Source organism: Ahaetulla prasina, chromosome 18 (assembly GCF_028640845.1).
Source record: "Ahaetulla prasina isolate Xishuangbanna chromosome 18, ASM2864084v1, whole genome shotgun sequence".
Classification (NCBI taxonomy): domain Eukaryota; kingdom Metazoa; phylum Chordata; class Lepidosauria; order Squamata; family Colubridae; genus Ahaetulla; species Ahaetulla prasina.
Window position 1 is genome coordinate 960,787 of NC_080556.1, and position 15,309 is coordinate 976,095.

The 15,309-nt window shown below is 43.9% G+C and overlaps 1 protein-coding gene across 8 annotated transcripts in view; it reads left to right on the plus strand.

Moving 5' to 3' along the window:
* KCNAB2 (potassium voltage-gated channel subfamily A regulatory beta subunit 2) overlaps positions 1 to 12,805 on the plus strand; it is a 38,021-nt gene extending 25,216 nt beyond the window's left edge. For all 8 annotated transcript variants that reach the window (XM_058161320.1, XM_058161322.1, XM_058161321.1 and 5 more), the window contains 12 exons: positions 1,069 to 1,106; positions 2,371 to 2,450; positions 2,767 to 2,811; positions 3,187 to 3,231; positions 3,952 to 3,995; positions 5,038 to 5,124; positions 7,815 to 7,900; positions 9,294 to 9,414; positions 10,239 to 10,333; positions 10,420 to 10,540; positions 11,288 to 11,376; positions 12,239 to 12,805. In XM_058161320.1, coding sequence (XP_058017303.1) covers positions 1,069 to 1,106; positions 2,371 to 2,450; positions 2,767 to 2,811; positions 3,187 to 3,231; positions 3,952 to 3,995; positions 5,038 to 5,124; positions 7,815 to 7,900; positions 9,294 to 9,414; positions 10,239 to 10,333; positions 10,420 to 10,540; positions 11,288 to 11,376; positions 12,239 to 12,328 — 941 coding nt within the window. In that variant the 3' untranslated portion in view covers positions 12,329 to 12,805. The remainder of the gene's footprint in view (positions 1 to 1,068; positions 1,107 to 2,370; positions 2,451 to 2,766; positions 2,812 to 3,186; positions 3,232 to 3,951; positions 3,996 to 5,037; positions 5,125 to 7,814; positions 7,901 to 9,293; positions 9,415 to 10,238; positions 10,334 to 10,419; positions 10,541 to 11,287; positions 11,377 to 12,238) is intronic.
* The last annotated feature ends 2,504 nt before the right edge of the window (positions 12,806 to 15,309 follow it).

Below are 15,309 nucleotides of genomic sequence, written 5' to 3' on the forward strand. Positions count from 1 at the left end.
TACTCCTTTAAATACACACACAAACACAAACACAACATTTTCAATCATAGTAGGTCTTATCAATGTTGTGTTATCAATGCTGTTTATTTAACCCAGGCTGACGGCTGCAGGGGGTTGGACTAGACGACCTCCCGGATCCCTTCCATTCTGATAATATGTGCGAATTTAGATTCCAGCCCAGGATTATATGATCTCTGTGATTCCTTCCTAGCCTTACATTTTATGATTCCAGCTATGAATTTTAAGAATTACCCTACGAAGGGATGCGGTGGGGTTGGTCTAGATGACCTCCCAGGTCCCATGCAGATTTTCTAGTCTGCAATATTTGGACTTAACCGGTGGATTTTCTGACCCCAAGGCTGTAGACTACACTTTCCTGCCACGTAACGATTGGACAAAAACTTACTTTGCATCTCCTAAAATAAATTCATTTATGAATAAAATATACTTACAATACATAAAACAATATATATACAATATATTAAACCTTTATAAATAAAAATCAACTGGATGCTCACGAAATCTTGTTTTATAGCTCCCAAAATTGAGAAATAAAATACATTTACAATAGATAATATACACATGCAATATATTAAATCTTTATAAATAAAATAAATTGGACGTAAACCTGCTTTATAGCTAAAATAAATGTACTCATCAATAAAATATATTTATAATACACGATATATATAGTGCATATATAAAAATAATTTATATTTATAGATATATCACAAAAATGTGTTTTACGGCTCCTAAAATAAATATGCTAAAAAAATAAAATAAACCATCATCCATCCCCCAATTCTGTGCTATCTCCCTTTGCTGCTGTTCTCCCCTGATCTTTGACCCCCCCCCCGAAAAAATGTTTCTCTCCCCGTCATAACTTTGACTCGTCACTAAATGAACTGTTATAAGTCAAGGATTATCCACATTCTCTTCCAAGGCAAGGTTTTTGCTGTGTCTTCTGCTTATCCCTTTCAATCCAATTCTACCCTCTTTCTGGGATATTAAGTGATATAGTTATTAAATAAAACAATATTAATTTTAATTATTTCTGCCTACTTGCAGGAACATGGGTGACCTTTGGAGGACAAATAACTGATGAGGTAAACATGTTTTTTTTTCCCCTGGTTTCAATTTTAGGATTTTTTTTCCAGGCATAAAAAGTCAAACCTGGACCAAACTATCTTTTTTTATCTCTTCTAACACCGTCCGTTTTCTCCTGCCAAATATCAGAACTGACAGTTTTGCAGAGGGTTGTGAAACTTGAGTGTGACATGAATTAGTGTGTGTGAGTTGGACGGACAGCTAAATCTATTTAATAAATACATAAGTACGGGATGGTTCTACATTTAGAGAAGAGAAAAAGCTTGGGACGCCAGCCCTGCAGAGCAGGTCAGACAGAGACAAAATAGGCACACTTGGGTTCGATAACATCCAGAGCCAGGAAAATGTTTGTCTATTTTTTTTATAATTTATTTTTCATCATATCTTATTTTTTTTAAAAAATTGCATATTTCTCATAAGTCTTATTTTGCAGTGTGTTTCATTCTTTTTTTTATAGTTTCTTTTTTAATATTTTATTTGTGCATGTTTTCTAACGCACTGCATTTTTTTTATCATTTGTGTAGCTTAATTTATTTTTGCATGTTCTTTGCAGTTTTATTTCATGCGTTATCGTTCGTTTTATTGTATCTTTATAGTTTAACTTTTTAATATTTTTGTATGTCTATTTTTTAGTCTATTTTTTATGGCTTATTTTTTTACAGGTGAACTTTATGGCTTATTTTAATTTTGCATATTTTATGGGTTATTTGATATTCTATAACTTGTTTTGTTCTATTTATAGTTTAGTTTTTTAGTATTTAATTTTTGTATGTTTTCTAGTTTATTTCATTTTTTTAATAGTTTATTTTATTTTTTACAGATATTCTTTATAGCTTATTTTATTTTTGCATATTTTATGGGTTATTTGATAGTCTATCATTTGTTTTACTTTTATAATTTTTTAATACGTTTCCTTTTTGTGTATTTTGTAGTTTATTTTTTATGGTTTATTTCCTACAGCTTATTTTTTTTAATAGCTTCTTTTATTTAGGGGTATTTTTTTACCGTTTGCATTTTACCTTTTGTTTTTATTTTATTTTTCCAGCTTGTTTTTTACATATTTTATAGCTTGTTTTATTTTTTCAATAGTTTTCTGGTTTTCGTAGCTTTGCATTTGATTTTATTATTTCATATTTTGCTTTGCATTGTTTGAATTTAATGGGGGAATCTGGCCCCTTCAAACCTCACATCCGAAGTGATGGGAGCAGCCATCATGGTTTGTTCAACTCGGTTCCCGGGATCACCTCCATCGCTGTCTTGCAGGTGGCCGAACAGCTAATGACCCTCGCTTACGACAACGGCATCAATCTGTTCGACACGGCCGAGGTCTACGCCGCAGGGAAGTAAGTCTGGTGCGCTTTTGGCTCGTGCTTCTCACAACAACCCTGCATGGTAGGCCAGTGGGAAAGAAGTAACAGAGAATCCTTGGACACACAAGTCATTCTCGACTTAACATCCCTAAACGAATGGTTATAAGTCAAGGATTACCTGTTACGTCAGGCGTGTTTTTCTTTCACTCTTTCCCACTGGCCTACCGTGAAGGGGTGTTGTAAGAAGCACAACCTCGGTCGAATGGACTCTTGAGTGGCTTATAAAACTAAAAATAAAACCAACACAAAAAATATGTTGTGTTTTTTTCTCTCTCTCTCTCTTTCGCAGAGCTGAAGTCGTCCTAGGGAACATTATCAAAAAGAAAGGATGGAGGTAACCATTATTCCTGCAACCAAGTTCAATTTTTATGCCCCCAGAACAGGCGTGAACGTTTTTAAGTCTTTCACGACCTCATGTGGACTAGAACCTTGATAAAGGAGGCTAAAACAAGGCTACAGCAGCTACTTCGAATTTTAGATGAGCTTTTCGCAATGGGTGGACTTCAGTTCCCAGAATTCCTCAACCAGCAGGCATTCTGGGAGTTGAAGTCCGCTCAGGCTGGCTGGGAATTGAAGTCGGTTATAGAGGTGGGGGAGGGGGAAAACCAGCCCTGCAGGGTAGGCCTGTCTCCAATCGAAACAAAGCGAAATTAGAGCACTGGGTGGTGTTTAATCCGTGTTCCTCTCTTCTTCTTCTTTTTCCCTTCAGACGGTCCAGTTTAGTGATCACAACGAAAATCTTTTGGGGAGGGAAGTACGTATATATATTTTATTTTATTTATGATTTTATTTCATTTATTGAAACGTATTTTAGCTGTTGCTCACTCCGCTTCCTTGCAAACGGCCCCATCATAACAAAGAGGGAAAAAAAATCTTGAAATATTTTCAGAAATTGCGCCTGATCTCCGGTGTCGTTCGTGCAACTACGAGAAGTGAGCCTCTGAGCATGCGAAGAGTGCCATATCCTCCTGGCCCACCCAGTTTCTCTCCTTCCAAAATAAAAAAGGAGGATTTGGCATACAGATAGTCCTCCAGTTACGACCGTAATAAAGGCTGCCTAGGATGGTCGTAAGTCATAGCGGTTGCAAAACAGGTGAACATCCTGATTTTATGACGGCTTTGCAGTGGTCATTAAGTGAATGCAGTCGTTATAAGCGCAAACCTATTGTTCGCGATGAGTAGAGTTTTGGCTAAAAGCGGAAGGGAGTGAATTTTCCCATTTTGTGACGTGTGTGTCATAAAACGTGTCCCTGCAAACAATTGTAAATTGTGGTTGTGTTGCCCAGTTCCCCAAGTGCGATAATCATTCAACAACGGGTGAAGCATATTGTCAGGACTTCAGATCCAGGTCGTAAGTCTCCTTTTCCAGGAAGGTGGTAACTTCGAAACGTCGCTAAGCAAGACGGTCATAACTCGAGGGCTCCTTGTTTAATGACCTTTAATCCTTGTCTTGGTTTCTTTTCTTTTTTTCTAGAGCCGAGACAGAACGAGGGCTTTCCAGAAAGCACATTATAGAAGGTAAATAAAGGTTGCTTCCTTCCATTCTCCATCCCCAAAATAGAATTCCTGATCCAGAATTGTGACCGAAAGTGCATCGTGCAATCACAGCAATGGTCATAAGTGTGAAAAACGGCCATTCCTCCTTCAAAAGCATCCTGCTGTAGTTTTGGGGTGTGCAGGGTTCGTCATTCACTTTATAGGTAGTCCTCTACTTACGACCGAACTAATTGAGCCCATAATGTCTGCTGCTAAGTGAGGCAGCTATCCCGTTTCACAACTTTTCCCACCACCGTTGTTAAGTGAATCCCTGCAGTTAAGTTAGGAACACGGTTGTTATGCGAACCTGGTTTCTCCGTCGATTTTTCTCAGAAGGTCCCAAAAGGGGATCGCATGACACACACACACACCCCCCCCGGGGACACTGCGACCCGTCATAAATACGAGGCGGTGGCCAAGCATCCGAATTTGGATCCCGCTGCATGCTGCAGCGGTCGTTAAGTATGAAAAACGGTCCTAAGTCACTTTTTCTGATGCTGTGGTCGCTTCAAACTGAATGGTTGCAAGTCGAGGACTTAACCACGGCGGTGATTCACCGAACAACTGCTGCAAGAAAGGCAGAAATTCTGGACTCCGCTATGGTCGTAAGTCGAGGACTACCTATATTTCCTGGTCAGACAAGGAACGGTTAGAAACGGAGCCCTGTTCATATGTTGTGTTGTGTTGTGTTGTGTTGTATTCAGGGATGGTATTCACTCACTTTCCCTACTGGTTCAAAGAGCGTGTCCTGTCCGCGCATGCGCTCGGCCTCAAAAACGTGCCTAAATAGGAAAAGCCTAGAGCCTGGATGGGTGGATCGGCCCATCTGCAATTTCTGCTATCGGTTCAGGCGAACCGGTGTGAACCGGCGCGAACCGGCTGAATACCACCTCTGATTTGACTGTTCTGTTTTGTTTTGTTATCTTTTATTTTACTCTTTTCTTTTCTTTTATTTTTAGTAAATTATATTGCATTTGGGTCTTATTGCAAGGGAGAGTGAGGCTTCTTCTCTCCCCCTCCCCAGGTTTAAAGGGGTCCCTAGAACGGCTGCAACTGAATTACGTGGACGTGGTGTTTGCCAATCGGCCGGATCCGAACACACCTATGGAAGGTAAGCTATCATTTGGTTCTTTGCTCGAATTTCTACAGAACAGAAACCTCTTGGTTATCCCAGTTAACTTTGGCGAGGCCCCTAAAAAATTGTTATACCTACGGTCATTCCATTCTTGCCTTTTAAAAGGTTTGTTGGCTTATTTCTCAGCCCTACGGGTAGTCCTCGTCTTACGACAATTCCTTTAGAGACCGTTTGAACTGGGGACTGATAAAAGGGATTGACAACCGGTCCTTGCACCTAGCAACAACCATCACAGCTTCTCACGAACACGTGATCGTGATTAGGCGCTCAGCCATTGTCACGCATTTAGGACGGCTGCAGCATTGGGAAGTCACGAAGCATTGGGAAAGCCAGTGGGAAGTCAAAGGTTGTCGTCATTTATTTTTTAGTTATGATTGAATTTATTTGCTGGAGTGGTGCAGTGGCCTAGAGTTGTAGCTCTCACCTCACAATCAGGAGGCTGTGAGTTCGATGCTAGATAGAGGCAGATATTTCTCTCTCTCTCTGGGCACACTGAGAATATATTTGCCGAACAAAACTCCTCATTGGCGACACGAAGGGCATCCGGCCCAGACTCCACCCCGCAAGGGATTAGTAGGCTGTTAAAAGATGGTGATTAAATTTGTTTGCCGCCTTCCCGCCACATTGCGACTCATGCAATGTCTTGTTTAACAGCCGCAACAAAGGAGGACATAAAATCGGGTGTAATCTTATGGTGCCTCGCTTAAGAACCGCACAGTTTAATGATGAATTTTTTGGTTCTTAATGGTGGTCTGGTGGTATCAATTCTATCCATCAATCCTCTGTCTGAACCACTTTTTGCATGGATCTGAAGGAGATGAAGAGTCAGAGCTCTCGAACGAGATCCATCCGTCTCTTCCTGAGGAACAGGGCCCGAATTAGGGGAGGGGGCTGCTTCTCTCCCACTCCCTGGATGAAAAGCAGGGTTACAGCTCTAAACTCTTGCCTCTCTCAAATCTGTTTTCTATCACCAGGGAACCCATTTAGTTCCAAGTCGCGAACATTCATCATAGAAGGTACCCCTCCTTGATTAACTGCATCCGAGCGGCATTTTAGGGGACAGAAATCCCTACCTTTTCCTTCCTTCCTTCCTTCCTTTTTTTCCTTCTTTTCTTTTCTTTTTCTTTTCTTTTTAAATTCTTTCCCCCTTTTTCGCTTTGGAGATTTTTCATTCTGGTTGGCCGAAGCTCCCTTTCCTCGAACGACGAGGTTCGCCATAAAATGCCAAAGGACGCAAAGAATGAAAAAGGATGATCAAAAATATAATAATCATAACAACCTTTCTGTCCCCTTAGTTTAACATCTTGCAAGTAACCACCGAAAGCGCAAAACGCTTTATTTAAAACGAGGGATTGTGGGTTCCTTCCTTTCCTCCTCTTTTCCTAATGGTCTCACTTCACCTCCTTCTCAGCCACGACACGCAACATCTAACGAAGCAACCTTTCATGGCTTAATGTTGTGGCTCCTACCTGGTTATAGCCTAGCCGGTTTCTCCGGAAAGTGACGGGTGGGATTCAGCCGGTTCAGATCGATTCGGGCGAACCGGATTCTAACTTTACATCTGGTTCGCTGAACCGGTAGTTGCAAGGACTGGCTGGCCCCACCCACCCCGCCCCTCCCAGGAATCTCTACAAGGCCCGTTTTGGGTGCCAGGTAAGCGCAGTGGCTGCGCGGAGACTCTGGGAAGCTCGGGAGAGCTTGAGGAGGACGAAAACGCAACACACAAACACACCGCCATGGTGCAGGAGGCTGAGTAGGCCATGGCCACTCCCACCTAGCAACCAGGCGGAGAGCTGGTTGCTAAATTTTTGAACCCCACCCCTGCGTGGATACATGCAGAAATATTCACCTTCTGTCGTAAATCTGTGTGACTTCCTGTAGATCTTGCAATGGGTAGGAGTTAGTATTTGACCTTCTCGATTCCAACTTCTACATTCTGCGGTTCGATGCAAACCCAACTGCCGTGTTCTGCGGAATTGGTCCATCGCGGTGCGTGAAGCATGAGCGATGGCCTTTCCTCGTCCCACATGGTTCCGTTGGAAGGACCCTGATCAGAACAGGGACTCTCCTAGAAAAAGTAGAACGTCTCTCCAACCATTTTTGGTCACCCAACCTTGGAGCACCTGTTCCTTAGTTAGATACCTACTGGAGAACGTCCATCATTTCTACGTTCAGTGTCAGGATCCTGCCAATCTAAAGAGGGATACCCAGCAGGACGTTTCCACCATGTTTCTGGATCCTCGTTTAAGAGTGTTAAGGTTGATGGCCATAACTCAAAACGTTCTGGAGTCTCCTGTCGCTAGTTGTCCTTCTCGCGACAACACTTCAGAAGATCACCTATCAAAGCCTTCCATCTAATGTCCCCCATTTCGTTGTGTTCTTATCCTCCCACATGTCCATCTGTCGGGTCAGAAAAAGACATCTTAAGAGAACCAGCCGTTTCCCAACTCGATTTTCTCGCAGGAAAGTTCTCCCGTTTCTTCCGATTTTTCGAGGTCTCAATTTGCTTGCAAGATGTCGCCCGATCTCCTACCCTCTCCTCTTTTCCTTTTTCCTGTTTGGTGTTGTGGCCTTAATTTCGGTTGGACGGCCTTGTTTATTTTGCTGCTCTTCGGATTAATCCTTTTCTTTTCCTTCTTCTCTCGTTCCTTTTTTTTTTCCCCCAGAGACCGTACGAGCCATGACGCACGTCATCAACCAAGGCATGGCGATGTACTGGGGGACTTCACGGTGGAGTTCCATGGAGATTATGGTACTGTACCTGCTACATCCACCATTAAAGGCTTGCAAATCCAGTCGATTTAAGAAAAATAAATGAGGATTTTCTCGCGTGAATTTGGTTTTGTCCAGATGGAGAACAAGCCGGCTTAAGAGATTGGAAGTAGCAAAACCAGAACTCGGTTGTCTTCCCCACTGATTTTTCTTCATCCACTTTCCACAGCAGAATAGAATAGAATAACAGAGTTGGAAGGGACCTTGTAGATCATTTAGTCCAACCTCTCCACCCAAGCAGGAGACCCTACACCAGTGATGGCTAACCTTTTTGCCATCGTGTGCCAGGAGGGGGGCAGGGGGGGGTCACGTGCACGTGTGCCAACACCCATAATTCTATGCACTCCGTGCGTGACACCCCCACCCACCCACCCCACCTGGCACGTGATGGCCCGGTAGGCCCGTTTTTGTCTCTCTCCTGGCTCCAGAGCCTTTCTATGAGTCTTGGGAGGGCGAAAACTGCCAGGTGAGAGAGAAAAATGGGCCTTCCCCACCACCACCCAGGCCCTACAGAGGGAGGAAGCAGGCTGTTTCCCTACTTCTGGTAGGCCCAGAAGGCCCGAAAATCAGCTGGCCAGCACACGCATGTGTGCCGGATCTGAGCTCACGTGCCCAGTGATACGGCTACACGTGCCACTTGTGGCATGCGTGCCGTAGGTTCACCATCACCATTTCTGACAAGTTACACTCCAGTCTCTTCTTGAAAGCTTCCAGGGATGAAGCTCCCACATCTGGAGGCATTGGGGGAAATCGCCCCAAATTCCCACCCGTTTCTCCTCTTAGGCATTTCTTCACTTGCTTTATCTCGTGTCCTACCCACCGTATTTCCACAACGTGAAGGTTTTGTGTAAGGACCCCCGTTTAAAATCCAGTGTGTCACAGGTAGTCCTTGACTTAACAACAGTCCATTTAGTGGCCGTTCAGAGTTACAACGGCACTGAAAAAAAGTGACTTACGACCGTGACTTATGACCATTGCAGTGTCCTCCATGGTCACGTGATCAAAATTCAGACGCTTGGCAACCGGTTCCTATTTACGACGGTTGCAGCGTCCCAGGGTCACGCAATCCCCTTTTGACAAGCAAACTCAAGGCGGTAAAGCCTGATTCGCTTAACAACCAGGTTGCTAACTTAACTTTAGTGTTTCACTTGAAACCGCGGCAATTGTAAAAAATGGGGCAAAATTCACAGGTGTTTTGCTTAGCCACAGAAATGGTGGTCGTAAGTCAGGGACTACCTGAATTTGTAGTCCAAGTAAGTGGGATGTTTCGGTAATGTAGATAGAAACAGGTTTGTCCTCCCTAGAGATTCTGCCTAGAGATGGATCCCTTCTCCTTGGTCGTCTGCACATTCTAAGTTGATCTCTCCCTGCAGGAAGCTTATTCTGTAGCCCGGCAGTTCAACCTGATTCCTCCAATTTGTGAGCAAGCCGAATATCACATGTTCCAACGGGAGAAGGTCGAAGTTCAACTTCCAGAACTTTTCCACAAAATCGGTGAGTCTCTCTCCTCCCCCATCCATCGCAGGGTGCTATCCCGCCACCCAAATCACCCTATCCCGTAGCGAAAAAACAGAGTTGGAAGGGCCCTTGGAGGTCTTCTAGTCCAGCCCCCTTCTCAAGCAGGAAATGCCATTCTTTAGCTTCCCTTTATTCGGGTTGTAGGATCATAGCCTCATAAAATTTAGTCGGCTTAGCTGCCTCCGGTGTTCAAGTACCCAAGAGCGCTTAAAAATGTGCTTTCTTCATCGTGGGTTTTAAAAATAAAGAGTTTAAAACAGAAAAAAACCTACAAAGCACCACTAGAAGTCTCTTTTCTAAAGTACAGGCAGTCCTCAAGTTATAACGGTTCATTTAGTGATCATTTAAGGTTACATCAGCACCAAAAAAGTGACTTAGGATTGTTTGCCCCACTTACAACCATTGCAGCATTCACGTGATCAAAATTCAGAGGCTTGGCATGTACTTATGACGGGTTGAGTGTCCCAGGGTCACGTGATCCCCTTTTGTGACTTTCTGAGTCGGGGCGGGGGGGCCAAGCCAGACTCACTCAACAGCCATGGGACTAACTGAATAATCGCAGTGATTCACTGAACAATCTTGGCAAGAAAGGTCATAAGAAGAGACACACTGTCTCCCTTAACAACGGAAATGTTTGGCTCAAATGTGGTCGTAAGTCGAGGACCACTTATTCCTTACAATGTGGCTTAGCTTCCTCTGGTGTTCAAGAAAACGAGACGGCTTAGAAAATCGGTTTGGCTTCTGATTCTTTGCAATCCGGGTTTTTCGTGCGACCTCACGGCCATTTCTTTCCTTCCCAGGCGTGGGAGCGATGACGTGGTCCCCGTTGGCATGCGGAATCGTGTCGGGGAAGTACGACGGCGGCATCCCCCCTTACTCGCGAGCGTCGCTCAAAGTAAGCACCCGTCTGCTTCCTCCTCCTCCTCATCCCGCTCAGCTCCCGCCCATCATGGTCTCTTCCGTCTTCTTCCTCCCGTCTAGGGTTATCAGTGGCTGAAGGACAAAATTTTAAGTGAGGAAGGGAGACGGCAGCAGGCAAAGCTGAAGGAGTTGCAAGCGATCGCCGAGCGGCTGGGCTGCACCCTGCCGCAGCTCGCCATCGGTGAGTGGGAACGGGGAGCTTGCATCCTTGTCCAACTTTGGATATTGTGGCGGGGAGTTACGCAGGCATCGAACAATAGCAGATGGGCATTATGTGTCGCGAGCCTGCAGATTGGTGGAACCACACTTTGTTCCTTCTTCCCTTCAGGAAGTCCTTGATTTACAGTCATTCATTTAGTGACCATTCTGAGTGGTGGGGTGGCCTAGAGGTGGAGCTCACACCTCACAATCAGGAGGCTATGAGTTCGATCCTAGGTAGAGGCAGATATTTCTCTCTTTGGGCACGTTGAGAATACATCTGCCGAACAAAACTCCGCATTGGCAACAGGAAGGGCATCTGGCCATTCAACACTCTGCTCCATTCAGTTGCCTAGACTCCACCCGCAGGATTATGGGGTCATTAAAAGAAGATGATTTAGTGAAGGGGGAAGCCAGATTCATTCAACTACCACGTGACTAACTCAGCAACTGCCGTGATTCACTTAACAACGGTGGCCAGGAAGGTCGTAAAACGGGGCAAAACTCGCTTAACAGTTGTCTGGCTTAGGAACAAGAAATCTGGGGCTCCATTACGGTCATAGCTCAAGGACTCTACCTATAATGTTATCTCCCCTCTACAATTTTTTTTTCTAAATTGGAAAAAATCCCGATGTCGCCCCTAAGCAAAATAGATTAAATCAGACTTCCCCCCCAGCCCCCCTTTGGTACCCTGCTACTCTTCTCTTAATAATTGTGCATTTTTCACCAGCATGGTGTTTACGCAACGAGAGTGTCAGTTCCGTCCTTCTAGGAGCTTCTAACGCCGATCAGTTGATGGAGAATATTGGAGCAATACAGGTGAGGAAAAAGGTAGCGGGTCTTTTAAGGCGGGGGGGTGTGTGGAAATTATAAGCACCAATTTCCAGACATTGACACCAAAAGACACTGTGTGTTCCTGGTCACTTTTTTCCCCCCAAACTAAACCACTGGAAAGTGACGTTTTTATACCTTCTCTCCTTAAACCTATTTAAATATGCCTTTATTTAAATAAATAAAACTTATTTGTGTTTACTTCTAAATTCTTCCCCTGGGCCTCTTTTTTTTCTTCTTCTTCTTCTTTCTTTTAGATGTTGGACATGATAGATTGTCAGTCCCCTTAATATTCCTAATTAAAAATTTAATCTGGAACAGATGGCTGAGCCACAGGCTGGGGACTTTAAGCTTGGCACCACTGTGAGCTGAGCCAAAAAATTCAGACAAGATACATAGATAGATGGATAGATAAATGGATAGATAGAATATGGATAGATATAGGATGGATAGATAGATGATAGGTAGGTAGAGAGATAGATGAGAGAGAGAGAAAGAGAGACAGAGATGATAGATAGATGAGAGAGAGACAGAGATAATAGATGAGAGAGAGCGAGATGGATGATAGAGACAGAGATAATAGATGATAGGTAGGTAGGTAAGTAGACGATGGATAGAGAGATATAAAGAAAGAGAGATAGATATTAATTTAAGAAAGGCTAAAATGCATGCCTATTTTACAGATCACCGTTTTCCTGAAAAACCTCTTTATAAATCCTATCTCTAAATTAATTCAATTTTGGGGTGATGTGTTTTTTTTTTCCCCAGATGGATGCCGGATAGGAAAAATAGGCAATATTGCAAATTTTTTGCTGTAGCATTCTTTAATTTTATCCTTCTTTCCCGACAGGTTCTTCCCAAACTCTCCTCTTCGATTATCCATGAAATCGATAGCATCCTAGGCAATAAACCTTACAGCAAAAAGGACTACCGGTCTTAATAACGGGGGCGTGCATTTTTTGGAGGGCCCCCCCTCCCCCGGTTAATCTGGACCTAATCCTCACGTCCGCCTCTCTCCTCTTCGCTTGCTTAAAGCTTATTTCGAAGAAGCCGAGGAAACACGACGGTTTTGCATCCGAGAATTTAAAACAAAACAAACAAAAAAACACCGCACCCGGACTCTTCAGAAGACACCCTGTTTCCCCAACGTGGCCAGATCACGTTTAAGCTTTTTAATTTTTTCCTCTTTTCCCCAACCCTTCTGTGAATGCAAGAAACAACATTTTGGAGGGGGAAAAAATCACGTTTCCTTATTTTTTTGCAAAGGGAAAAGCAAATTTTCAGCCCCCGTGTTGATGTTACGGCAGTGGGTTGGTATTTTGTATTTTTTTTCCCCCTGTTCCAAAAACAAACGAACAAACCCCAAAATAACTCTTAGGCACAAGTGTCAGTGTTTTTAAACGTTAATCTGGACCTCCCCTCCCCTCCCTCCTCCCCATCCCACCCACCCCCTTCCCTCTAATAAGAGCTGGCACTATTTTTATATAAAATGCAGGCATGGACGGAGCTGAGATTATTATTAGAAACTGCTTATGGGAAAACTAATGCATGCATCCTTCCCAAACCATTGTTCCCTCCTTAACGTGGTTTATTTATTTCTTTTTTTTTATGTTTGAAAAAAAGAAAACAAGATTTTTATTTTTTTTGAGACAAAGGAAAAAAAAGGAGAGTTAAGAATCTTCTGAATCGTTTCTGGACAGAGAGGGAGCCAGTAAATTTTGGGATAACGGTATGGCATTTATGGCGGCTTACGATAGAAAGGGCTCCATCTCCCCCAAAGTTTTTGGTTCTAGGTTATTTTCCCCAGAAATGTTATCTTTATTTCAGATATTTCAAGGTGGCATTCAGGCGAGGTCAAGCCACGTTCCTGGGCACCCCAAAATCAATGGGGTTGTGTGTGTCTCCCCCCCCCCCCCCCCCCACAGCTCTTGGCTTTTTTGAGAATCGGTTCGACAAAATTATCCTTGCATTTTGAAAATCAGATCGCTGCTTTGCTGGAATTTGCATGGCTGCGGCGTGTAAAATCCGCCTTGCACTGGGGGATTGGGGGTGGCATTCTGGGGAGGGGATTTGCTCTGGGAAGCACCCCATATTGTACACACACACGCACACACCAGAAAGAGTTTCATGGAAGGATGCAAATCTCCCAGCATTAGCAGTTGATGTACTCGTTTGTGCCTTAGCGACATGCAGAATTTTAAATCTTAAAATTTGGGGCAAATTTTATCCTGTTAAAAAAGGCCTGATTGTCATATCCTGTTAAAAAGGCCTGATTGAAAATGCCCGTGGGTGTCTTTTCTTTCTCTCCCCTCCGCCCAAAAAAATATTCCTTCTTAAATGAGCTTGGATCAAACTACATCATATCTAACCTTAAATGTAAGATTTGGGGTTAAAACGGCTTTTAAAATAAGACTTTTTTTTTTTCAATAAGGCTTCCTTATATACATATCCATGTTTGTTACCTGAGTTCTCCTAAATACAGGTAGTCCTCGACTTACAACCACAATTGGGCCCAAAATTTCTGCTGCTGAGGGAGAAGGTCGCTGAGCGAGCTTTGCCCCGTTTTTACGACCTTTCTTGCCACGGTTGTTAAGCAAGGGAATCACTGCGGTTGTGAAGTTAGCCACATGGTTGTTGAGTGAATCCCGCTTCCCCGCTGACTTTTGTCAGAAGGTCGCAAAAGGGGGAACACTGCGAGCGTCATAAATACGAGTCAGTTGCCAAATTTTGATTATCAGACCTGGGCATGCTGTTAATGCCCGTTAAGTATGAAAAATGGGTCGTAAGTCCGTTTTCAGTGCCATTTGACGGTCGAAAGGTCACTCCACAAAACAGTTGCAAGTTGAGGACTGCCTGTTATTACAACCCCAGGCCCCTCCTTCCCATCTTAAGAGACACACACCCCAACTCGAAAAGGACCACTCTACAGTGTTGACCCCCAAGGCGGGAACGTGTCCGTCAAATCAAAAGGCCATTCTGACATCTCTCGTAAGTTCATTTTCCGTCCGTCTCCAATCCTGGAAGACCCAGATAATTTCTTACAAGAGGGGACAAGGTTGTTGTGAGGTGTCCGTGTGTGTCCTCCCTCCCTCGGTTGTGTTAGGTGTGTTGGCCGACAAGAACTGGGTAGAGGTGGAGCTCTTGCCTCAAGATCAGGAGGTTGTGAGTTCGATCCTAGGTAGAGGCAGATGTAGGGTCTCCTGCTTGGGCTAGGGGGGTTGGACTAGATGACCTGCAAAGGTCCCTTCCAACCCTGTTAATCCGAAACCTCAGTTTTGGGTGGGCCATGAAGGCTTCCAGGTTTTGTGCGTCGCCATTGTGTAAATAAAAATCCATTCCCCCCCCCCCCCCCGTTCTTTCCCCCAAATCTGTTGTGTCCCGTCCCCCACCCCCTAAATGACAAACCAGGGGGGGTCTCTATAATAATAAACACGGCGTATATGATTGTAATTATTCCCAAGCTTAATTGCGTAACCTTTTGGGCGTCTCCATCCTGCTTGTTAACAAAAGACCCGGATTGTTAAAAAGATAAAAACGACAACTACTGTATTTACGGAATGAAGAAACAACTAGCTAAATAAAAATCAGGCCTTATTTCAGCGATGGTGTCTTTTCGGGGTGTCTTTTTTTTGGGGGGGGGGAAGTTCTTGAGGGGAGGAGTTAAGAAATAGAGAGTTTGGCTACCGCTTGGATGGGGCACCACTAGGAAATCCTATAAGGGAGGAAACACGGGGAAATCAATTCCGTATTGTGAAGTGGGAGGAGGGGTTTGGGACCCATGCAGCCCATTCAGGGCAACTTATGCTGCCCTCTGGTGGCCCATTTGCGGTATTTCGGCTGTAAAAAATGGTGGACTTTGCCCTCTGGTGGACATGTTTAGCTACTGCAGCAAATAAACAGAAGTGAACACTTTGGGATATT